Consider the following 25,958-nt stretch of genomic DNA (forward strand, 5'->3'; position numbering starts at 1 on the left):
ATGAACATCGGCTTCTGCATTGGCTTCTTTTGTCAAATGGAAAAGCTGCCCCCTTCCTCTCCACCATAAAGCCCATGAACCATGGCAGACGGCAAACAAAAGCAAGCATTGCTTGAGTGTTAAAACTCTTCACAGCGCACTTCATTTCTGTTCATCTGAGAAAACAGACGCAAATCCAAATTTTTCCAAAAATTTTATTAGCAAAATGTTCTTGAATTTGAATATTACTGAAATAAGAATTTGAGCCCCACACTGGACATATCTTTTCATTCTAAACAGTAAAATGTTTAGTTAATGTTTTCTTATATTTAAAAGTAAATGTTCACTTAAGGGTTAAAACTGTGGAAGGAGGCCTCCGATTATCATGACAGAGGAGGAGAGAAAAGGAAGGCGTCCATCCTTGGCAAAGGATGTCCACACCCTCCACATTTCTCCCTGGTGTGTCTGGTGGCTTCTTAAAATGGCTTGTGGTGTTGACATCTGCTGGGGCCAAGGTCTAGCGGGGACTTGCGGAACAAAGACCTGATTAAAATAGGGGTGGAACATCATACTGTAGGTACTGACATACACAAGACTAAAAACATACATGTAGACTGATGAAGCCAGGGTTCCTATGTAGTGTAGGTGGGTTGGCTGACTGATGGGGCTTCCTTCTCACCATCTGTATCAGAGGCTTCTTGAATGCACCGATTTTACCTAGAACAATATGAAAACATTTGCAATAATATTCTGACCAGACAGATGCCCCAGTTTTAATCTGCATAAAAACATGGCTGCCTCAGGCCCTCATGGCATTTACTAGTTTTACTGCTCATTTCCTAACATTTCTTCTATCCATGTTTAATTTAGTACCTTGACTTGTGCAAAGGCTCCATCTAAAAAAAATAAACACCATTCTGGAAGTGTAAATGTATATTATCAATACCAAACTTTAGTTTGTCTAACTCAACTTTTGCATTATTCTCATTGTAATAAATGTTGGCTATCAAAAAGAAAGGATTTCTTGGATTTTCAGGCAATTTCATCCAAAGACAGAAGTGATATTTAAATTAGTATCTAAAGTTTAATTAAGAAATAATACAAGAAAATGAATTAAGAAAATACAATAATGTAATCATGTTCATATTTTGTATATTAATGTAAAACAAATGTTACTGGAATCAAAACACCATTCATACAAATTCTTAATCCTATGTGAATTTATTGCATAAAAAAAAAACAATCAAGTGATCATATTATTGGCTGGGCCAGAACCAGGCTGTTAGAGCAATCACGTGACTGAAAACTAATATAGCGTTGAAGCAGAAAGGATAACTTTGACATTTGAAATCACAGAATCGTACCTATTACTCCACGTGTTTATTACGTCATTTTTGTTTGGAGCCGACTTCGTCAGACCGCCACATAAGGGGCATCTGGCAGAAGAACGGAATGCATCCCTGTTCCAAAACGAATGTAATCAACATTCACCCCATCCTAAACAAGATTGCAACGGACACCCGTGACAGATGGGAGAGGAAAAAAATCACTCACTAATAGCGACTTACCGCACGTGAAGTTGTTCCCAAACACAGCAATCCCTGTTTTATATGGCCTTGGGTTGGCGGGGAGGGGGGTAACGTTACCACCCACTCCACCGCCTTTGCTAGAGCATCCTTCAATATATAATTCATAGAGGTGGCTATAGCCAGCAAGCTAGCCTGCACACTGGGCCCTGGTGCTTTACATTTGACTAGCGATTATGCTTGGAAAATTGCCCAAAGCAAAACGATACATGCGTTTAAAACAGAAAAGTTTACGAACCGCTGTATGTTGAAAAAAGAGGAAAAACAAGCACATCATTGTTTTAGCGACATTCCCGCCTTGGTAGTTCAATAAAGCTAACGTAACGTTAGCCGTTCTCGGTTAACTTCGTTAGCGGAAGTAAACAGTACATGTTCGCTGAAAGCTTCAGGTGAGAAAATACCTATCTTTTGATAAACTATTTTAGTTATCAAATCAATAAAAATGATTAACTAGCTAGCTACATACCGTTATTTGAGTTTACTAAGCTAACTACTGCAGTAACTGTCTCGTTACCGACTACTAGCTAACACCGTTAGCTAAACAATGTTACGTTACTACTAATACTGTACCCCAACGTTCAGTTCCTTCGATATGATAATTTGGACAATGAGCTTCAATAATGTTATTTTGTTAACTGTATTTACGTGCATGTTTTTTTTTCTTAACCTCTAGCTAACGTTACTTTAAATGTAAGCATGTTCTTATCTCGGTTCTTATAAAAGGCCGTCTTAACAATGTTTGCAAAGCTTAGAATAATATCTTAGCAAATGAGATTTGAACTAAATAATAAAGTTACTGGGGGTTGCTTTCGAAATAAGTTTTGGGTGGTACAGTAGTAGAAGAATAATTCTCTATTCAGCAAGAACCGGTAACTATATTAAGAATATAATACCTGGGCCTGCAATGATGAAAACAAGGATTTGGTGCACGTTATGCTATGAACTAACAAAAAACGAAGGGAATCAGTGTTCTGAAATGAAAGATTGATATGTTTTTTTCAACAGAGCCAAACATATAATTAGGCCAATTTCTGCAAACCTGAGTTTTCCATTTAGAGGGAAGTTGTCGCAGTCTCCCTAGTCATGGAAAGTAAGGATGAGGAGATGGAGATGAGTGAGGAGGATTTTCAAAGCTGGATTAGAGAGCAGGTGGAAAATCATGACCAGGTCAAACTCAGGAGAACCCAGCTGGCCCAGATGGAGAACCTGGTGCAACGAAAGGAGAAGCAGGTCCTCCATACCCGTACTCTATTCAACAATGCCTGCGAGTAAGTGTTTTTTTTATCTTCAGCTGGTTTTTAGCCTGGTCTAATATCTACTTTTGTGACAACTCCTTGTCACACTTAAATGTTTTATTTTATTTTTATAAACCAAACTGAAATGTTGTACTTGAGACTGAGCAGTGGCGTTGGCAAGAGCAGAAACAGGTTTAAGAGCACCCTGAAATTCTTATCTGCATATGCATGTATACATATGTGTTGCTTTAATTGTAACTACTCTATATTGACATAGCTTCATGCAGGAATGTTTTTTTCTTCTTAGACTTCTGGCTGTGCTTTCCCCTAAATTGGGTGTTCCTTCACAGGTCTGTGATGGAGTGTGAGACCGTTATGGAGGAGCTGTACAGCAAACTGGGCATGGAGTACAGAGAAACTGACTCTGAGGATGGAGAGAACCATCAAAACGTAATTGAAATTGATGACGGTGATGCAGACAGAAATGACGATATCATTGCGTCAGACTGCGGTAAGGAATTGTGGGAGATAGTCACTTTAATGTGACCTTCAATTTCTTTATGCAGTTTTGGTTTTGTTGAACTGTTCTTTTGTAAAAAAAAATTAAACTTTCATTCTCCTTATTCTTTTTTTTCAGTTGCAGCTCTTGAATGTGCACCTGTCTCAAGCAATGACATAGATGTAAGAACAAACCCAGATAGGATCTAACAACTGCGCACACATGTACAGTATAACTGAAATTACCTGGACAGTGACACTTTTTTGGATTTGAAATTATACAACAACTATTGGGTTAAAGTGCAGATCAATTATTCCATTAATGTTTTCAACGTGATTCTGACATTTTATTTCAACAACACGCAGCAATGGCATCAACAATATGCACACTGAATTGTAGCCTATTGGAGTAGTGTGTCGTAGGATTAATTCATGGCGCAAAATACTTTTTAAGTGAAAATCAACTGGAATGAGGGTGTATTTACATATTTTTGTTCACATGCTTCGTAGGTTTTTTGTAATGTCAGTTTGTGTTCCAATTGTTAGCGAGAATACCAGATTACTAAAAGTAGTCAGATTCAAACTAGAGATTGACAGCAGGCACGCACACGTTTGTATCCGATGTCACTGCAAATGTTTAAGTTCATTGTACACACCGCTTCCATTTCCACTGTGTGTGGCCTCAACCATGCTTCTGATGTGCTCTTCTCTCATTCTTTCTTAGTACAGTGACATGGCAGAAGACATGGACAGCATGCCATCTTCACCATCTGTGACCACCCCTTTTGTGACTGTAACTCTTGCCCCAAATGAAGCCTCAAACTCTAGTGATGCCCATGTAACTCCCCTTGAACAATCAGACTCTGAACCACCAAGTCCCCAAGAAGACAGCGACGATGAGTATACTCCCCCATCTAAAGCCAAAGTGGTCTCAACAAAACACTCCAAATCCAGCAGACGTGGACGTGGACGCGGGCGGACAAAAAAAGGTGATGAGAAGCGCAGACCATGTGGCCGAAACAAACCTCAAATTCGTGGCCACAGAGAAGACTTGCCTCCTGCTTCTACAACTCCTTCAGTGCCAGCGACAACACATAAGCCTAAAGTGGGTGATTCCTCTGCATCAACAAAACCTCAAAATTCAAACAAAAGCTGCACACCTTCACTACTGAAATCGCAAGAACCCTGCAAGAGTGACAGATCTCCTCCCAAGCCACATGAGCCCAGGAAAGGTGAGCTGTTTTAGACTTCAAAATGTCTGACAATGTTTTACATCATAAATAATTGGTAAAATGCTTGCAATTAAATAATATAAATACATTTTTGATTAATAAAGGGATAGTTTGACCTAGATTCATATTTTGGTGAAATAACACTTTCCTTTAGTTGTTCTTGAAGGCCCATGGAGTCATTTTTCACCACACGCCATTATTCAACTTTGTGTGTGTGTGTGAATTCAAAGTGCTCGTTGTTTTCTACTGAAACATTACATGTAAATTAAAAAATGCACGAATATGGTCAGGAAATTCGATCTGATTTTGGAGCTAATGATTTTATGGATTCCAAAATTGGCTCTTTTGGCAAAGCTTAACAGAAATGAATGTCACAGAAGCAGAATGCAAAACATGCAAGGTATTGCTTCATCATTCAGAAGACCTAACTCCACAACTGAGTTAAAAAGGGTGTTTTTGGCTTGTTAATACTTTTTATTAAGCCCTATAGTTCAGTTTTGTTTAACCAGGTGGCTTGGATTTTGTTTATCTAATGCTTTAACATAAATAAACATTTAACAAGCCCTTCCGAGATAAAGAAATAAACAAACTTACTGATAATGGCAGATGCATCACCAACTAAGATTTGCACGCAGTTGTTTACTACAACACTCTTTATGGTTCAGAATCTCAGTTTGAATAGAGAAAATAGGTGATTCCTGCTCGCAAAATAAAAATGCAAAGTAGAAGAGCAAAATGAAATGTTCAAGGCTGTTCCGCAAATGGATTGATCTGTCATTTCCGCAGGCCTACTCACCCAACAAAGTGATGCAAGCATAGATTGGTTTTGACTTATTTTAGCATTTTCTTATAGCCCTATAGTTCCAAGTTTGTGTATCAAGTAGGCCCTGATTTAGTTTACTTAATGCTGTAAAATTAATAAACATTTAAGATGTTGATTGTTGACTTCATTTCTAGAAATATCATCTTTTGTGACTATCAAATGTTAACAAATGAAAGAATGAGAATGAATGAAAGGGAAGCCCGGTAATGTCTTGCAATTTTCTCAAAGCGCAATTGATTGATTCTTAGAGAAAATATTAAAAAAGTGGATCTCTCACTTTCAGAAACTTCCACTCCATTAGTGGTGACCACTGTTTCACAGGCTCCGACCCATGCGTCCAACCCCGCCACTCAACCACCGCCTGGCCTTACAGAGGAGGAGATCAAGGCTGACATGATGGTTTTGGCTAGGCGGAGGACAAAGACCTGGCACCCAGGGAAAATTACCGAAATTAAACCAACTGGTAAAACCACACATCACACCCTCAATTAAATGCGCGTGTGCGCATGCGTGCGGTAGCAGACAGACTTTTTTTTGTGTGATAAATGAAGTACTTCTCTAGTTACCTACACAAAACATATATATTCATACATCAGTGCTTCTGTGTCAGTAAATGTCCTTCACAGGATGTCTCTCTAAGTTCTATATCTCTACTGTTAATACTACACAGAGAATGGTTGCAGGTACAAGGTAGATTTTAGCGAGAAAGGGAGGAGCATGCTGTCAGGACACCACATAGCCTTTGACCACACAGCTTCGCTGGAGCGGCTGTATGTTGGCGTGCGCGTGGTGGCCAAGTTCAAGGACGCTGACCAGTCCTGGTTCTACTCTGGCATTCTGGCTGAGCTCCCCAACCGAAAAAACCGCATGAGGTATGACAATCAAGGGGATGTGCGTCCTGCTAACCTGTGCACTTTCTGTGGTATGCTCGCAGTTTGAGGTCAACATATGCAGTAATGATATCATGCTTGATATTGTGGGAGTTTACCATAAGAAAAGTTAAAAATGTAACTGCAGCACATCATACAGCTGTGGCAAAAAGTATTGGCTCCCTTGCACTTTCTTTAAATAACCAAAGTTAGTTATTTAAAGAAAGTGCAAGTCTTTATTTATAACTGTCAGAATGCTGTGTTCTCAGAGCAGGACAGGTGGTCAAATTGTTGCTTGAAACTTGGCTCTTTTGAAGCCTATCAGAATTTTTAAATTTACATTTAAGTCAAATTGCTATTCCTTAATTATTGCCATTAATATTCAGTCAGTTATCCTACAACTTGTTTCCCAAACGTCATTTCAGTAGGTTGCTTGCTTTTCTTGGTGCGGTAGATAGGCTGCAGATTTCGCCCCTCCTGTCACTGACATGAATTGTGATCTAAACCGGGAGCAGGTTTTTATCAAGCCTTTCCCTAGCCCCTGCCCTCTGTAGTTATGTATGTCTTTTAAAGCTTCTTTTGGGTCCTTGAAAAGCACTATATACATTTAATGTATTATTTATTATTATTATTATTATTATAAATAACATAAAAAAACATAAGTGAAATGCAAACTCAAAGAAATCTGAGGACCTGCGTGCTCTGGAGCTGCTGATCTGCTGCATCACCGCAGCCTTCCACTTGTGTGTTCACACAACTTCTGTAAGCGTTTCAGACTTCAGATTGTGAAAATAAATTTCTATAGCTGGTTGGGTGGGTTGGGTATATTTCCTACTTTGACCAGACTAGCCTACTTTACATCCCTGGTCAGCATTAATTGTAAGCATAATGCTGACTGATCCATCCATGTCTTAGTCGAGCTCTGTGGCGTTGTTTCTTGTGTTTCAGGTTCCTGGTGTTTTTTGATGACGGCACACCATCCTACGTTGGCTTACCAGATCTTCACGTTGTTTGCAGACCACGTATGATTATGAGGATATTTGTTTTAACTCTCTCAATCTTTGACTGTTTGATCCTCCTTACCAAGATGTAAGGTGTATCATTCAAATACATCTTTCTTTTATAGTTGCTACATTGACATATGAAAAGTGTATATAAAATATACAATCAACATTTACAGTGGGTATAGAAAGTCTCCACACCCTTGCAAAATGTCCACCTTTTGTTGCTTTACAAGCCTGATAGGAAAACGCATCAAATCAGACTTTTTCCAGATTTATTCACTCAGTAACATATTTAATACATTTCTATAATTATTTTTTGAAATTAAACAACAAAATAGCCTATTTGGACAAGTGAACAACCACCTTATAATTGCAAACTTGCTGATGAATAACCAACCACGTTCCAGATCACAAATAAAGCTAATTGTTATCCATTTGTGATCAGATGTAGTGACTTTGATTGGTTAGTTAGTAGATTACTTGAGTTCTTAGTAGTGCAATTCAAAGGAATCCACAATGGGTGGAAAGGTATTATTTAAATGTCTACAAGATAAAGTGGTGGAAAGGCACAAGTCAGGGAGTGGATATAAAATGGTTTCAAAGGCTTATTAACAACAGGAAAGCGTTTGGCACCACCCAGATCTTTTAAAGATCAGGACATCCCTCCAAACTGGATGACCAGGTATGGAGGAGACTGATCAGAGAGGCTACCAAGAAGCCAATGGCAACTTTGAAGGAGCTTCAGGCTTTCATGGCAAATAATATGCTCCACAAATCTGGCATTCATGGGAGATATATCAAGTGTTATTTTAGCTTGGCCAAAAAGCACATTATAGATTATTGAATGCAAAACTTTGTCTAGTGAAAACCCAATACATCTTTACACCCAAATAACACCATGCCTACATTAAAGCATGGCAGTGGCAGAATCCTGTTGTCGGGTGTATCTCTTCAGCAAAGACTGCAGCACTTGTCAGGATAGAAGGGGAATATGGACAGTGCAAAATACTGACAGATTCTTTAGAACCTGCAGCCCTCTGCCAGGAATTTGAAAATGGAAAGATGGTTCACGTTTCAACATGACAGTGACCAAAAGCGCACTGCCAAAGCAAAAGTGACTTAAGGACAAGAAGGTGAAGGCCTTGAGTGGCATTGTCAGAGTCCTGACCTAAATCCCAACAAGAATCTATGTAATGACATGTGTGCAGTCCATGAGTGATCACCATGCAATTTGACTGAGCTCGAACAAATGATCAAATATTCCACTGACTAGGTGTACAAAGTTTGTAGAGATGTATTTGAAGAGACTTGTGGCTGTAATTCAGGCAAAGGTCAGGTGGGTGATCAAATCCAAATAAGGAATCTTCAAGTTTTAAATATGAATAATTTCACACAAAAACTACTGGATATTGTGCATTAGTGTGTGTAAATTAAGCTGAAAAAAGTCAGATTTTGTGTTATCATTTCAGGCTGTAAGACAGCAACAGGTTACTATTTTGAAAAGGTAAAATTTTTATACCCACTGTAAGTATATCAGCAGATGTTATTGTCCAGAGCGACTAAAGCAACCATGGTTTTGCTTGAGCTATGCTCTACCCACTATGCCACGTGGGACCTACATTGCATATTTCACATTTACAAATTAAAGGTATTACTCTTTCAGTTATCCATTACCAGTTACTTATCACATACATTAACCCACCATCTTTCTGTGTGCTGCAGTGCCAGAGGTGTGGGAGGACATAGAGGATGAGGCCAACAGGGAGTTCATTAAGGAATACATCAAGGTGTACCCCAACCCGCCCATGGCCCAGTATAGGCCGGGTCAGCCCATCAATGTGGAGTTTGAGGGGGTCCAGAAGAGGACTGAGGTAGAGTCAATTGACTGCAGCTTGCTGTGTGTCGTGTTCAAGGTAAGAAGCGTGAACATCTTAATCAGTATTATAAGGAATGATTTTTCACGAAGTAAGCGAGGAGGTCCAGAGGGTGCGCGTTTCGCACAATCTACTTTTGCATTTACCAAAATGACAGGTTTCTTAGAGCTACAATTTAGATAACGTGTACTGTGCTAACATTGTTACACAGAGAGTAGTAGAGAGCATGTATAATACATTCAACATAGCAAAGAAGCATCTGAGGTAAGAAACTTGGGGATCACACTTGTTTTGCAACTTTCTTGTCCTATATGTGTAGCCATGGCTTTTACTTTTTGCTTTCTTGTCCTACATGTTTAAGCCGGTGCTTAAATCCAACAGCTGTGTAAAATCTACCCACAATTACATATCACAGTATATCACACAATCTTTGATGTTAATGCATGTTTTTTTAGTTTTTTACATTATGCATATGCTCCATAAATAGTTTGTGAATATAGTCACAGCAAATATATTTTAGATTGTTTTATTAATGGGGCTTCCCTCTTTAGACTGAATAGTTCTTCTCAATATTTTCATAAATGTTTGCATAGATGACCACTTCAAAATTCCTAATAACTCAGATATACTTGAACACACTTTCATAAGCCTTTTTAGAGATGCAGGGTCTGCCATAATTTGCTAGATAAGTGAGACAGAATTCTACCTGAATAGCTTATGGTTCGTACCTGTTAATCACTGTGACATTATATACAATTCATAGTGTATGTGCGTTCCATAAAATTAACCACTGTTAACTAGTATTTACAGAAACATTGCTTTTCTAACATACATACTTCAACATACAGTGGGAAGAACAAGTATTTGATACACTGCCGATTTTGCGGGTTTTTTTTAACTTACAAAGCATGTAGAGGTCTGTCATTTTTATCATAGGTACACTTCAACTGTGAGCGACAGAATCTAAAACAAAAATCCAGAAAATCACATTGTATAATTTTACTAATAATTAATTTTCATTTTATTGCATGACATAAGTATTTGATCACTTACCAACAAATAAGAATTCCGGCTCTCACAGACCTGTTAGTTTTTCTTTAAGAAGCCCTCCTGTTCTCCACTCATTACCTGTATTAACTGCACCTGTTTGAACTTGTTACCTGTATAAAAGACACCTGTCCACTCACTCAATCAAACAGACTCCAACCTCTCCACAATGGCCAAGATCAGAGAGCTGTGTAAGGACATCAGGGATAAAATTGTAGACCTGCACAAGGCTGGGATGGGCTACAGGACAATAGGCAAGCAGTTTGGTGAGAAGGCAACAACTGTTGGCGCAATTATTAGAAAATGGAAGAAGTTCAAGATGATGGTCAATCTCCCTCGGTCTGGGGCTCCATGCAAGATCTCACTTGGTGAGGCATCAATGATCATGAGGAAGGTGAGGGATCAGCCCAGAACTACACGGCAGGACCTGGTCAATGACCTGAAGAGAGCTGGGACCACAGTCTCAAAGAGAACCATTAGAAACACACTACGCCGTCATGGATTAAAATCCTGCAGCGCACGCAAGGTCCCCCTGCTCAAGCCAGTGCATCTACAGGCCCGTCTGAAATTTGCCAATGACCACCTGGATGATCCGGAGAAGGTCATGTGGTCTGATGAGACAAATAGATATAGACAATAGAGCTTTTTGTCTAAACTCCACTTGCCGTGTTTGGAGGAAGAAGAAGGATGAGTACAACTTCAAGAACACCATCCCAACCGTGAAGCATGGAGGTGGAAACATCATTCTTTGGGGATGCTTTTCTGCAAAGGGGACAGGACGACTGCACCGTATTGAGGGGAGGATTGATTGGGCCATGTATCACAAGATCTTGGCAACAACCTCCTTCCCTCAGTAAGAGCATTGAAGATGGGTCGTGGCTGGGTCTTCCAGCATGACAACAACCCGAAACACAGCCAGGGCAACTAAGGAGTGGCTCTGTAAGAAGCATATCAAGGTCCTGGAGTGGCATAGCCAGTCTGCAGACCTGAAACCAATAGAAAATCATTGGAGGGAGCTGAAAGTCCGTCTTGCCCAGCGACAGCCCCGAAACCTGAAGGATCTGGAGAAGGTCTGTATGGAGGAGTGGGCCAAAATCCCTGCTGCAGTGTGTGTAAACCTGGTCAAGAACTACAGGAAACGTATGATCTCTGTGATTGCAAACAAAGGTTTCTGTAACATATATTAAGTTCTGCTTTTCTGATGTATCAAATGTCATGCAATAAAATGCTAATTAATTACTTAAAAATCATCCAATGTGATTTTCTGGATTTTTGTTTTAGATTCCGTCACACAGAGTTGAAGTGTACCTATGATAGAAATTACAGACTTCTACATGCTTTGTAAGTGGGAAAACCTGCAAAATCAGCAGTGTATCAAATACTTGTTCTTCCCACTGTATGTTGAAGTATGTATGTTAGAAAAGCAACGTTCTCCCCACTGTATTTGGTAAATTATATTATATTTGTAATGTAATCACAGGTCATTTCTCATAGAAATCTGTGAACACTGGGCAGTTACTTGAAATGAATATGCCAGAATGTGAATGTTTCCAGAAGCACATTGGGTTCTTTCATTGTGAAGTGGAGGAAGTTTGGAACCCCCAAACATTTCTTAGAGCTGGCAAGAAGAGCCTTGATCAGAGAGGTGACCCAGAACCCCATTATTTTTTTTTATGCTCTAAGGGAGTTTCTTAGTGGCAGGGACTGGGAGGCTGGTCAGAATTGAAGGATGAACAGAGCAAAAAACAGCCCTTGAAGAACACCTGATCCAGGTGGCACAAGACATCTGACTGGGGGGAAGATTCATCTTCAAGATGGTATCCTGATAGCCAGCTTTACTTGCTTGGACACTTTGACCCTTGTGTTATTAGAAACCAGATACAAACTCAAAATACAGTTTGGAATCAAGTCTAAACATTGACATCTCTCTTGTGCTTATTAAACACACCTGTTTAATAATAGACAGTGGAAGAAAATTGTCAAAATGTTCAGTGCCTTTAAACTGGAGGACTATGTTCAAAAGGGGCTTTTTTTCCAAAAATTTATGGACACTTTTCTAATAGAAGCAGACAGTCTAGCCCCTACTGTAACTGTATAATTTCAAATACAAAGTGCTAAAACATTTGTCACTTTTATTTTTGTATTGATTTACATACACCCAATGCTTTTTTTAAATCAAAATATGTCTTTCAAGAAGTAAGACAGATAAGCAAAAGTAATTTGAACTACAATTCCTGCAACCCACCTTCTCTTGCAGAGGAGAGGCAGGGAGTTAGTAGAAATCTCATACTGAATGAAATTTCACTTTATTATAGGGTGGAAAACAAAGTCCAAATTACAAACCCATCTTCTCTGACAATGCCAAGCCCATTTACCAGGTCTTGCTGTGTGTTTTTGTTCTCAGGATGATGGACATAAGGAGTGGGTCTACCGAGGCTCTTTGCGTCTTGAGCATATGGCCAATATGAAGAAACGTGCTGAGGAGGCAAAAGATAAATCGGCAACGACCCGGCCAAACACTAGTAAGCGTCCCTCAGTTTATCCATCAGCCTGTGTCTGTGTCACTTTGTCCTGCAGATAAATTCTAACACCGCTACAGACTTGTTTGTCTAAAGATATGTTAGCTGATTGCGTAACAGCATTGTCAGTACATTTGAGTCATCCCTGTACTAGAATTAAATAAGCAAACATCTGTTGCTTTAGAATCGCACCCTTTCTCTGTCTCACAGGTGGATCAGTTTCGACAAATAATACTATCCATCATATTGGCATGGGTGCAGGCAGCAATCCCTCAACAGTTTTGCCAGCGCGGGTCAATTCCAGTGTTGTCAAGCTGGGACATCCAACTGTCAGTAATCGCGCTGGATCGTTGAAGTGAGTCAAATTTATGTCTGTGTGTTTATGCCGTGGCAGGTGACCTAGTAGTTCAAGCATTTAACTAGTAATTTTAGGTTGCTAGGTCAAATCCCTGACTTTGCAAAGTGAAAAATTGTGTCATTCTGTCTTTGAGCAAAACTGCTAAGCTTAACTGCTCCTGTTCGTCACTCTTGATGAGACAGTTTGCAAAAGACCACCATTTTGAAATACATCTTCTTTTCAAAATTTAACTCAAAGGATGTCTGCATAAAGATTGTAATTTCCTCCTTCCTTTCTTTGGCTGAAATGCATTTGCCCTTTTTTCCTGATCATCGCAGGAAGCCCTGTAGCCAGGAGTGTACGACAGATGAGTTATCTGCCATCTCAGCTACTGGTCCAGTCACCTTCACCCCTCACCGGTGCTGCCCAGCCTGTGTGGACCGCATCCGGGCAAAGGCTGATGCCAGGCATCGCGGACGCAACCCGCTGCTCATTCCTCTGCTTTGCGAGTTCCGCCGCATGAAGTGCCGCCGCCGAGTCAATAACAAGGTTGGTCAAAGGAGAAGTTGATGAACATGACTTTGGAAGTTTTGGGAGCCGAGCTAAACGTACTTCGGGTGTAACGGTACGCATAAGTCACGGTTCGGTTGATAAAACATAACATACATGAAAATATATTTCAAAGTTATACATTTTGCCCATTGCCACTGTATTTAAAGCATGCAGTAGGTTTGATTTATTTTTTCTCAGTGAAAAAAACTATTACATCATTTTGCAATTACTCACCGGTCAGAAAGCTGTTTCGCACAAATGCCCGATAGAGAATGACGTTCAGGATAATAATATGAAAAATAGATTTACCTGTTTACATTATTCTTAGTCTTGCTAATGTTAGCTTTGGGTTCCTGGTTGCTAGCTAATAGTTTAGCATGTTTTGCCAGTTTTTTTCCACTGTTCCGAAATCGTACTGACGTGACTTAAAGGTTTTGTACTTACCGAACCATACCGTTACACCCCTAAAATATAAATTTCTCTAGAAAACCGATAGAAAACCATGCATTACTCAATTGTCATTCAAGATGCATACTCAACATTCAGCTAGCTAGCTGGGAAAGATAAAGGGTGCTGAAAGGGCAGAGGGTTGAATTCAAACCCATACTTCAGCGGAACATGCAGGACCAGCAGAAGTGACATAGATCACCCAAGGCCTTGAATCTGCGTTTTATGCTCTGTGTTTTCCTCACCATCTACTCTCTTCTTACCCCGGACTGTTTTTCTCTCAGACATACTACCACATCGTATACCGCTCACCTTGCGGCCTCTGCCTAAGCAACATGATGGCGGTGCAGGACTATCTCCAGCAGACCCGCTGTGACTTCCTCTTCCTGGATATGTTCTGCTTCGACCCCTTTGTGTCCGTTACCACCACCCTCCAGACTTTGCCCTACAAGATCAACATCCCAGACCTGACATTAGGAAGAGAGAACCAGCCCCTGTCCTGCATCAACGAGATCAACAGCATCCGGCCAGTCTCCGTCATCTACAACAAAGACCGCGTGGCAGCAGCCGGGGTCTCCCTCAACACCAGTTCAGACTTTCTGGTGGGCTGTGACTGCACCGATGGCTGCAGGGACAGGTGTGTATGCATTAGTAGGTAGCAGCCGTGTTTTAAAACTGTTCAAACCCCTGACAAATGCTCTACTGATTTACATATGGTAATTTCATATTTTATTTTAAAACAATGACATAGATTTTTTGTGAAATATATTGCTTGCGTACGTATTCAACCCCTGTGGTGCTGGGGAAGTTCCCAGTGTAGACAGATGAAAGAAATTACCCTAATGAGGACCTAGCAACTTTAGTGGTCCCCAGGTGGAGGCCACTGTCACATTTTCTCCTCATTGTTGAAATATCATTGATTAGGCTGTAAAATTTAGGGAAAATTAGGATCAAAGAGCATTCTACAGAAGTCGGGAATAAAACAATACAAATACATGGATAGGAAAAGAGTAGAAAATAAAATTCAAAGCTTTAGTGTTTAGATATCCCAGTGAGCACAGCTAGTTAAATAACCAACAACTGGAATCTGCATGACACCAGCCAGGCACCATCCTTACATGAAATGTGGTGATCGCAGCTTCTCGCTATGGGGAAGCTCCTCTGTAAAATGCACATGAGAGCCTGCTTGGAGTTTGCTTAATGGCACTTAAAGGACTCGCACTGTAAGAAACATAATTCTCTGGTGAGATGAAGTCAAGATTGAATGATCCACATCCAACCTGGCAGAAATTGAGGATTGGCAGAGAGGAATGGGAGAAACTCCTCAAATACATGAGCTGAGCGTGTAGCGAAAGAGTCTGAATACTTTCAGAGTGCAAAGTATTTCTCAACACAAAACCAATTTTACCTTACAATAATATCTTTTTTAGTGTCTGTTTTAAAATGGCAAACATCTCAATGCCCATTTTGTAATTCAACTCGTTATCATCATATTCCGCTTATCCGGGGCCGGGTCGCGTGGGCAGCAGTCTAAGCAGGGATGCCCAGACTTCCCTCTCCCTAGACACTTCCTCCAGCTCTTCCGGGGGGACTCCCTAGACAAGATTCCTCCAGCATGTCCTAGGTCTTCCCCGGGGTCTCCTCCCGGTGGGACGGGCCCGGAACACCTTCCCAGGAAGGCGTTCCGGAGGCATCCGAAACAGATGCCCAAGCCACCTCAGCTGACCCCTCTCGATGTGGAGGAGCAGCGGCTCTACTCTGAGCTCCTCCCGGGTGACCGAGCTTCTCACCCTATCTCTAAGGGATCGCCCAGCCACCCTGCGGAGAAAGCTCATTTCGGCCGCCTGTATCCGGGATCTTGTCCTTTCGGTCATGACCCAAAGCTCATGACCATAGTTGAGAGTAGGAACGTAGATTGACCGGTAAATCGAGAGCTTCGCCTTGCGGCTCAGCTCTTTCTTCACCACGACAGACCGATACATCGACTGCAGAAGCTGCACTGATCTGTCTGTCTGTTCACGAGTAATTCAACTCCATGAAAGAATTTGTCAGGGATTTAAATGCATTTTCAAGGCAATGTAGAAATCAAATTGGGTGGGAGGTCAATTTCCATCTGGTCCATTCCACAATTTATGGTATTACTGGCATACAAACTTATACAAAACAATTTATATTACAAAAATGCTAACAAAATGAACACAAATCACTATAGAGGATTCTTCACTGAACAAAAAATATAATTGTTATATGCAACAATTGCGAAGACAAGCAATGGGTGTATTTCTCCCTAGTTAAATATGTTGACATTTCATCCCATTTTTGAACTTCGAGGGATTACGTCATGACTGTTGTGTAACAGTGGCACATACAAATAATTAATCCAATGCTCTGCTCAACCAAAACAGATGCTCCTCTGTCAGCCACTCCTTATTAATTCAGATAAAAAAGAAAAAAATTCAAATGAATTGAAACTAAATACACAGTGGGACCCAGCGGCGCACCGTAAACCGTGACTATTGGAGCTAGGCCCTCAGTAGCAGAAAAGGATCTGACGTCATAAAGATCTCTGATGCATGTGTATACAGACATTACTTGAGACCTTCCTTTTGCAGACCTATGTAGGAGAAGCAATTATTTAATGACAGAGAAAAACGGTCCTCGCATGTGTCTCACAGAAGCAGCAAACGTACCAAAACAGACACACAGTGGCGGAATAAATTCAACCACACAAATGCTCACATTGTTTCAAGACTGTGGTGATGTTTAGTCTGAACCATCTGTAATTGGTTAGTGATACATAGCACTAGCCTACCCTAAAGCAGAGTGATCTATGCACATTGGAAGTATACTAAGACAGGGAATGGCTTGGTGTTATGCTTGTAATGGTTGACTTGGAGACACATCATTATAGTGTTAACCTTAATATTAATACGGATTGTGTGGTCCCTGTCGACATGACGTCAGAAGTTGGATCTTTGAAAAAAAAGATTTTTTTTGAAAAGTCAATAAAAATGACTACCTTTAACCCACGAGGGACGTTCGACTTCTCACAGCCGTCAGCATGGCCAATATACATTTGACAATTCCGTAGAGGAGTTTGACTATGATGTGGTAATCAGAAAACTAAATGAAGGTTTTGTGCCCCAGCGCAATGTGATTCACGAATGAACTTGTTTCCACAAACAGATTCAAAAAGCAGGAGAGCCAGTTGAATTATTTGTGAGAAATATGTTTGAACTAGCTGAATACTGTGAGTTTGATGCCACAAAGGATGAACAGATAAGGGATGGAATAGTGATTGGGATTATAGACAAAGAAGTCTCACAAAAGTTACAGCTCGGGCCTAGCCTCGCTAGAAAAGGCAATACAGATAGCATGCCAGTCTGAGCAAGTAAAGAAGCAAGCAGACATGCGGGTGGACGCGGAGATAAACGAGATGAGACGCAAACCACACTAGTCCAAAAGGAACTCAAGCAGCCACCATAGACAGTTCAAGGAAGGACAGGTTTGCCACAATGAGAGACCTTTGCCCAGCACGTAATAAGAAGTAGAAAGTATAAAGAGATTATGAGGAAAAACTAAAACAATTAAGTGACTGCAGAAGAGGATGATGACATGCAAGGGGCATTCTTTTTAGGATCAGTGGCTTGTCAAAACTCCAGGTGAATGGGAAAAATGTAAAGTTTAAAATCGAAACAGGGGCTGACATTACAGGGGCATACCAGAGCTTTCCTCAGTGCCCCCCAGTGGAGAACACAGGAACTGATGTTCGCAGCCCAGGTGGCAAGATTGATTGCATGGGAAAATTCTTAGCCAGATGCAAACTGATGGTAATTCCATCAATAGACATTCTTAAAGGAGTAAGTACAGAGACAAAATTATTTTGGCACAATTAAGTTTATTTGCAAAGGGAGAGACGCGTCTGTAAGAAGGCTTACAGAATAATCATCTGAGGAGTCTCTAAATTAATACAGGACAATCATCGGTACTTAAAGTGGAAAATGGGGTCTGGTAAGATGCTGCCCAACTGTCTTATGTCAATAATACACATTTCCTTTGTTATGTCAATACCTAGGTTTTAACCAAGAGGCAGGCTGTCCTCCCCCACTTTAAACCAACGATCTGTAGGTAACCTATTCAACTCAGAAGGGACACCTGGACACAGACCAGATACACTGATGGTTTTAGCAGATAGACAAATTGATGGATAACCCACTGATCTTCTGAGACCATCCAGTGATAACCATTAACAAATACCAGATCCCCCTCTCCTACATTCCTTTTCTTATCTAAACATAGGTACTCAGTACCTTTTAACTAGTAACCCATTGATACATGTAAAGGACTAAGTATACATCAGTTCAACAAGTTCCATAACAAAAAGGGAAATTGTAAATATTCTTTGTAATTTGTGGACCATCTGTAAACGACCTACTTAGCGTAGCTGTTGCATATGAGATGGGTTTGGTTGTTAGAGCAGATGAGATCAGCACAGATATTTTAGGAGAGATTGGACTACTTAACTGTGGACCAGTCAAGATGGAGCTTCGGCCAGACGGCGTGCCCTATTCTCTCACTTCGCCACACAGCATCCCTTTTCTACTCCTTCCTACAGTGGAGGAGGAACTGGCCAGAATGGTAAGAAATAATATCATAGAGGAGCCTACGGTGTGCCCACATGGTGTTAGTAATGAAGGAGAATGGCAAAGTAAGAACAAGCGTACATTTTAAGCGACTCAACGCCGTGAAGAAGTTTATTTTACACACGCTGGAAGATATAACAACACCGCTATCAGGGGCCGAAGTTTTCTCTACACTGTACGTGTCTTGTGGGCTTTGGCAGATACCGGGATGCTGGGACTGGTGAACTACTTAGGGAAGTTTTTGCCGGGATTATTGACTATACTCCATCCCATCACAGAGCTATTAAAACCTGAGACTGAGTGGTCATGGGGAGATCCTCAGGAGTGGGCCTTTCGCGGTGTCAAGGCAATGCTAGTGTCCACACGAGTGTTAGCATACTCAACCTCAGGAAGGGAAGCTGTTTTACAGCAGATACACGAAGGGCACGTGGGACTACGTGCAGGAAATGCCAAAATGTCTGTATGATGTCTGTATGGCAGCACATCGCAAGGGAAATTATGCCGTGTAAGTTTGGTTTAGAACAAACCAACTCAAAAGAGAGAAGCTCTTATCAGCAAACCTTTATCTGAAAGTCTGTGGCAGAATGTAGCCGCTGACCTGTGTGAACTAGAGGGTAACAACGTTCATCACCCCAGTGGACTGATTCTACTTTAAGCATCTTCCCTTCACAATAACAAGCGCGCCAGAGATATTTCAGAGGGAGATGCGCAAACTCCTGCAAGGCCACAACGGAACAGTAGTTGTGATGGATGACATACTGGTCTATGGTAGGGACAAAAAAGACCACGACACAAATCTAAACAAAGACTATCACAAAGCTACAGAATATCAGATAGTCCGGACTCAAGTTGAACCGAGACAAATGTCACTTTGGGAAGTCAAAGATCCAATACTTTGGTCATATGATAGGAACTGATGGGATAAAGCCGGATGACAGCAAGGTGAATGCCATCTCCCAGATGCCCTGCCCAACAAACCTCACAGAACTTCGTCAAATGCTGGGACTGGTGAACTACTTAGGGAAGTTCTTGCCGGGATTATTGACTATACTCCATCCCATCACAGAGCTATTAAAACCTGAGACTGAGTGGTCATGGGGAGATCCTCAGGAGTGGGCCTTTCGCGGTGTCAAGGCAATGCTAGTGTCCACACGAGTGTTAGCATACTCAACCTCAGGAAGGGAAGCTGTTTTACAGCAGATACACGAAGGGCATGTGGGACTACGTGCAGGAAATGCCAAAATGTCTGTATGATGTCTGTATGGCAGCACATCGCAAGGGAAATTATGCCATGTAAGTTTGGTTCAGAACAAACCAACTCAAAAGAGAGAAGCTCTTATCAGCAAACCTTTATCTGAAAGTCTGTGGCAGAAGGTAGCCGCTGACCTGTGTGAACTAGAGGGTAAGAAATGCCTTATAGTAGTGGACTACTATTCCTGGGATATTGAAATTGCCTACCTGCCCACTACCACCAGCCTGCATGTTAAGCGCCTAAAGAGCATGTTTGTAAGATCGGGAATCCCAATGGAGCTTCTAAGTGACAAAGCTACCCAGTTAGTCAGCGCTGAGTCTATGAAGTTCAAAAATAAGTATGGTTTCATCCATACCACCTACAGTCCCCATTATCCACAGGCAAATGGTGTGGTAGAGAGAGCTGTCGGTACAGCAAAACATATACTCAAACAACCGGATACATACGTGGCTCTGATGTGCTATCAAGCAATGCCCATCAATGCAATAGGAGCAGGTCCAGCACAACTTATGACCGGACGCCTGATCCGGACAACCATACCTATATTGGACAGAAACCTATAAATCAAACGCATCAGTTAAAGAAAAGTGAAACGGAAGGACCACAAAGGACTGGTTAGCTCGTTTGGCTATGTTGTTGAAACAGAACATGGTTGCTCAGAGAAACGGACAACACGTGCAAGTTGTTCCAATTTGTCCCCCTCTCTTGAGCTTCAACATCACAAGGACGGGGTCACCCAGGCTACCACAGAGGGCAGCAGGCAGGATCTTTCTGTCAATCAGCCATTGCCTTTCCCCATGTCAGACCAGCAATGTAGCCAGCATCACTGCAACTGGTGAAAGTGACCTCTAGAGGTTCAGAGACACTTGAAAGAGAAAAGACACTAAAATAAGTTTTGTTCAAAGATTGTTGTAAAAGATACAATAAGTGTTACAGGAACAACAAATGGTTCTGGGCAGAATAATCATGATGTTGCTGTGGGCAAAGGACAGTCTACCCCAATGTCCTAGTTAGTAGTTTCGTGATGATTATATCAGATGGGAAATCAAAAGTGTTATCCTTGAATGCAAATGTTTTTGTTACGCAAGTCCAGGGGGAACACTCATGATAGCCAGAGAGGACTTTACAGAGTCTTGTCACAACCAACTGCGATTGGTTATAGTCATAAATAAACCTGCCCTAAAGCAGAGTGATCTATGCACAGGGTAAATATGCAAAGACAGGGAATGGCTTGGTGTTATGCTTGTAATGTTTGACTTGGAGACACAGCATTAAACAAAGTGTTAGCCCCTAAATATGGATTGTGTGGTCCCTGTTGTGACAAAGACCACGGCCAGTATGTGCAGTCTGAGAGAGGAAAAAGTTGTGCTGCATCCGATGTCCAGTATGCAACAATAAAAAATAAACACAAAAACATCACAACATGAAATGTCATCTACCCAGTACTTCCAATTGCAATGTCATTACCTTTGTTTTTACCACACAACAAGTGAAATATTTTACACATTGTATTAAAAATATGAATGAGATGGCAACAAAAGTTGTAGATGACAAAGTCCACTTTAAGTCCCAATAAAGGCATAATAGTGGCATTTTTCTCATAAACCCTTTTTTTCTACACAAACTGAAGACATTCAGTAGGAAGATCATTACAATGAAGACAAAAGATTACATCAGTTAATACAAAATTGCAAATTATAATATAAAATTATATACAGATTTGTATTTATCCTAAGGCCCTCTCTGAGGGAGTAGAGGGCCCTGACGGTTCTCCACTGGTGGGATCACCAGCAGCCACTTTCTCCCACTTGACTCTTGTTACAACATTTATTCATAGTAATAAATGTTGTAACAAATTCAATCAAGAATATGATCTGGTTCGTCCTACCTTATTGCATAGGTTGAGTGCAGGTATTTACTTTAAGTAGATTCAAATAATCTCATGTACTACTACTAATAATAGAAATAATAAGGAAATGTCTAGAACAGAATTGGAAATGGAACTGTTTATTGTGCTGATGTAGGTCTGCGTGCTCCTGTCACCAACTGACCATCCAGGCCACTGCCCTGTCGCCAGGGGGTCCGGAGGACATCAATGCCGGCTACACACACAAGAGGTTGGAGAAACCCCTCTCTACAGGGTGAGTCTGTCTCATGTCCGTGTGTCAATTTTTATCCAATATCTGAAAAATTTCTGAAATTCGCTTGTTGTTATTGTAAATGTACTATATAAATCCCTTCCTCTGCAGTATATATGAGTGCAATGCGTTGTGCCGCTGTGACCCACGGATGTGCTCTAATCGTGTGGTGCAACATGGCCTTCAGCTGCGTCTGCAGCTCTTCATGACCATTGGGAAGAGCTGGGGAGTCCGCTGCCTGGATGACGTTGCCAAGGGCACTTTTATCTGCACCTACACTGGTGAGACTAAGCGAAGAACCCAACCCAGGCTGGTAGTGGGCTTGATTCAAGACCGCCAGTAGTCACTTATTGCAGTATCATACTTCCTGTTGCACTGCACAGCACTCACAACCTCTTCCCCTTGCCATCTATCCACTCAGGAAGAATTCTGAACAAGAAGAGTTTGACCACAGAGGCCAACGTGTACATGGTCAACTTAAACCACATAGAGGAGGCTGAGAGCAAGGATGGTTATGAGAGTGAGGCCCACTTTTCCGACAAGGAGTCAGGTACAGACACAGAGCCTGGTCTTACTCCAATTGGCCAGACTTATTACATCACGTCTAGCCTATTTATACACAGTCATTTTCTAATGTGGTGGCCTCTGTTCTCCATCAGGTTCAGAACTAGAGCCCATAGAAGGAAGCAGTGAAAATGAGGACTGTGATGAAGGTGAAGATAAAGATGAAGGGGAAGCAAATAATCAGAAAGGGCCGAGCAACAATGAAAAAGAACAGTCACGAATGATGACAAAGAAGTTAGATGATGAATGTGAAGAACCCAGTGACTTTGAAGACAATTATGACGATGCTGACTACAATGTCAGTGAAGAGGAAGGCGACTCTGATGGTGACTTCAGGAATAACGTTTCGTCTATGGAGAGGAGCTATGTCACTCGCAGACATGCCAAAATATTACAAGAAGGTACAAGGAAAACAGGTACAGTACATGCCGAATAGTTTTACTTAGAGAAAAGTAAATTGGAGGAAACAATACCCTCATTTTGTTCAATAATGTTGGAACAGCCAATAAAGCGTTTCTGAACATTCCACTTTTATTATGACATAGGACTATAGTTCCCAGACTCACCAAATGACTCTGTTCTAGAACCAGCAAAGAACCCAGCCTTTCGTGCCAAATGTTCTGAGCAGCAGGCCGTTACTGCAGAGGCGAAAGACAAGAAAGACACAAATGCAACCAGATGTTACTTTGATGCAGAGGAATCCTGGTACATTATTGATGCAAAGCTAGAGGGAAATGTGGGTCGCTACCTCAACGTGAGTGATTATAAATAATCAGAACGGTCATGAAATTGGGATACCAATGTTCATAAAACTCAACATCAGTGTCTGCATTTGTTTTGTCTTTACAGCATAGCTGCAACCCAAACCTGTTTGCACAGAATGTCTTTGTGGACACGCATGACCTTCGATTCCCTTGGGTGGCATTCTTCGCCAACAAGTTAGTGATGTTGTTTTGAGACTTTTTTATATATTGCTAATGGTTGGTCTTTTAAAAGTCAAATTCAGGATGCATGTGGGTACTGCTCATTGTTTCTGTCTGACCAAAACCATGTAACATGTGCATGTATTGAAAGCACTCACTTTTGTCATTGAAGAACATTGTTTTAAAAATAGCTTTGGAATTGTATGTTTGTTAATGGTAAATTTATAATTTTGTCAATTTCCTGAAAGTGTTCTGTTTTGAATAGTAGGGTTTTACCTGAAAATGTGGTTGTAGACTACATACCAGAGTCTATGGGAAGCAAGTATTTTCTAATATGCATATTTCATAATCTTAAATCTTTATATTTTTCAGGCGCATCCGTGCTGGTACAGAACTGGCTTGGAATTATAAATGTGAGCTTGGTGTGAAAAGGTCGTCAAGATTCCTTAAATGTCGCTGTGATCCAGAGTGCAAAGAGAAATTATGAACGCCCTTGCATCGTCTTCCAGCTTCACCTCTGCTGATTGTTTAGATAGTCAGAACCTTTTTTCAATAAAAAAATGTTTTTGTATTTAATATGTACTGAGATTTTATTCATATTAAAATGCTTACATTGTACTTGAGTATATGAATTCTGAAGTTTTGAAAGGTTAAATTAAGTATTTTAACCTATGAAAAATATAGAAGAGGCAAATAGCTTACACCGTAGCTGAGTAACATTGTTTTAATGTATTGTTTTAAAGGGGTGTAGTGTCAGTACTGTACATTTTACAACGGGGAGGTGTGCTAGAGGTTCCAGAAAGAGGGTTTATTACTGAAAATGACCACAATGTTTGCCTTTTTCCAGGATTTTAAGTATAGTACCAGTGACTGGTACTGTAATCCATAACTTAATAACAAATATCCCTTGAGTAGTTCTAAATATTACTGGGGTCTATTTCTGACCCTGAATTTAGCCATATGTCATGAAAAATTATTTGAAAATAGGATAGGATAGCTGTAAAACCTCTTGAATATAAACTAACAATTGACTTATTATTGCTGTTTAAAATGAAGGCTCAATTACTACCAGTCCATTACACTACCAGTCAAAAGCTTTAGAACACCTCAGTTTATCCAGTTTCTACTGAAATTCACATAGTTTGTCTTAATGTACTCTGAAATGTAAGCTTAGAACAAATAAATAACTGGAGACAAAAAAATCATAGATTTGTTTTGTTTAACAAAATATAATTAAGTTCTTCACTCAAAGTAGCCACCTTTTGGAGACATAAAAGCTGAACACACTCGTGGCATTCTTTCTACAACTGAAATAAAAAAAATCTGAAAGTTCTAACACTGTTGCAGTAGTTCCCAAAAATGTGCACTTGTAGGTGGCTTTGCCTACATCCTTCTGCCCAGTTCATTCCAAACCAGCTTGATGGGGTTTAGGTCTGGAGATTGTGCTGGCCATTCCTTGATTTGAATCCTACCTTGTTCTTTTTTACTAAGGTAGTACTGACATAGCCTGCAGGTTTGTTTTGGGTCGTTATCTTCCTGTAGGATGAACCCCTGAACAACTTTGTGAATTGCATGGTGCTGCAAAATGCTGTTGTTTTGGTTGCTGACTTAGGATCCAGAAAAAGAGCCCCAGTCATCACGCTTCCTCCATGTTTGACAGCTGGTGTCACACTTAGGAATAATTATTTTGGCTACTTGATGGCGTTTAGAAAAATTGCATGATGAACTGAAGAGTTCACATTTTGATGAATCGGTCTATAAGACCTTCCAGTTTTCAGTCATCCGGTGCTTCATGGCCCAGACAAGCCTCTTTTTCTTATTTTGCCATCTTAACAGTGGCTTTCTTACTGCCAATCGACCTGTCAAACCTGCAGCTCAAAGTCTTTTTTTCACAGTTGAAACTGAGACTTGATTACTTTGACCAGGCTGTTGTCCTGTGAGCCACCTATCACACAAGCAGTTGACTTTCTGAACCAATTAAAACCTGTCTTTTGGGTCTGCCAGACCTGTTCCTGTCAGTTTCCTCGAGCTTCCAAGTGCCTTTTGATGGTGTAGGAAACTGCACTCACGTTGACTTTCTGTGACTTTCTATAAGGGAAAGACCTACAGTTTTAATGCTTATACTGGTCTCTGTCTTCCTGTAATTGCATTTTTTCACCATTATGATGTAAATATACTACTTCTTGCAGTACAGTACTGTCCAAATAATGCTTAAGATGGTGTAGTTTCAAAGTCTGTTCCAACACTGCTTTTATACTGACTGAAGGTTTATTTACTTCCATTGCTACAGACAGCTGTATGTTGTTAACCCATAACTTAACCCAAGGCTTGTCTTATAATTGAAATATACAGTATTATTCAGTTTTTGGTAACCTAAATACTTTACTGCATACCTTTGTACCATTTCAAGACTGAACAAATCTAAAATTTGTGACT

At 40.7% G+C, this 25,958-nt stretch overlaps 1 protein-coding gene and 1 long non-coding RNA gene across 3 annotated transcripts; one reads left to right on the forward strand and one right to left on the reverse strand.

The window, feature by feature from the left end:
* Positions 1 to 216: 216 nt before the first annotated feature.
* On the reverse strand, positions 217 to 1,554 carry LOC105030118. 2 transcript variants are annotated; one of them, XR_829551.3, is made up of 4 exons: positions 1,534 to 1,553; positions 1,344 to 1,439; positions 587 to 696; positions 217 to 506 (listed from the first exon to the last, which is right to left on the reverse strand). It is a non-coding gene; the product is annotated as an uncharacterized LOC105030118 (long non-coding RNA). The 2 variants fall into 2 exon arrangements; XR_002197331.3 differs by having other exon boundaries at positions 1,344 to 1,554.
* Positions 1,555 to 1,672: 118 nt separating this feature from the next.
* On the forward strand, positions 1,673 to 24,098 carry LOC105030119 (histone-lysine N-methyltransferase SETDB1-A). The gene is made up of 20 exons (XM_010903792.4): positions 1,673 to 1,954; positions 2,571 to 2,833; positions 3,151 to 3,311; positions 3,438 to 3,481; positions 4,023 to 4,530; positions 5,637 to 5,816; positions 6,024 to 6,225; positions 7,171 to 7,244; positions 8,949 to 9,139; positions 12,552 to 12,669; positions 12,877 to 13,021; positions 13,342 to 13,552; positions 14,287 to 14,639; positions 21,922 to 22,038; positions 22,147 to 22,316; positions 22,457 to 22,585; positions 22,695 to 23,015; positions 23,184 to 23,353; positions 23,449 to 23,537; positions 23,895 to 24,098. Exons 2-20 carry the CDS (start codon positions 2,649 to 2,651, stop codon positions 24,007 to 24,009), a joined length of 3,483 nt encoding a protein of 1,160 aa, XP_010902094.1. The 5' UTR covers positions 1,673 to 1,954; positions 2,571 to 2,648; the 3' UTR covers positions 24,010 to 24,098.
* The last annotated feature ends 1,860 nt before the right edge of the window (positions 24,099 to 25,958 follow it).

This window comes from Esox lucius, chromosome 10 (genome assembly GCF_011004845.1).
Source record: "Esox lucius isolate fEsoLuc1 chromosome 10, fEsoLuc1.pri, whole genome shotgun sequence".
NCBI classification, from domain to species: Eukaryota; Metazoa; Chordata; class Actinopteri; order Esociformes; family Esocidae; genus Esox; species Esox lucius.

What these genes read in the sequence shown, in the direction of transcription:
- LOC105030119 (XM_010903792.4), top strand. Translation starts at nt 2,649, where the DNA reads ATGGAAAGTAAGGATGAGGAGATGGAGATGAGTGAGGAGGATTTTCAA. An exon ending in TATCATTGCGTCAGACTGCG is followed by an intron (nt 3,312 to 3,437) that starts GTAAGGAATTGT and finishes CTTTTTTTTCAG; the next exon opens with TTGCAGCTCTTGAATGTGCA. An exon ending in AACGACCCGGCCAAACACTA is followed by an intron (nt 12,670 to 12,876) that starts GTAAGCGTCCCT and finishes TCTGTCTCACAG; the next exon opens with GTGGATCAGTTTCGACAAAT.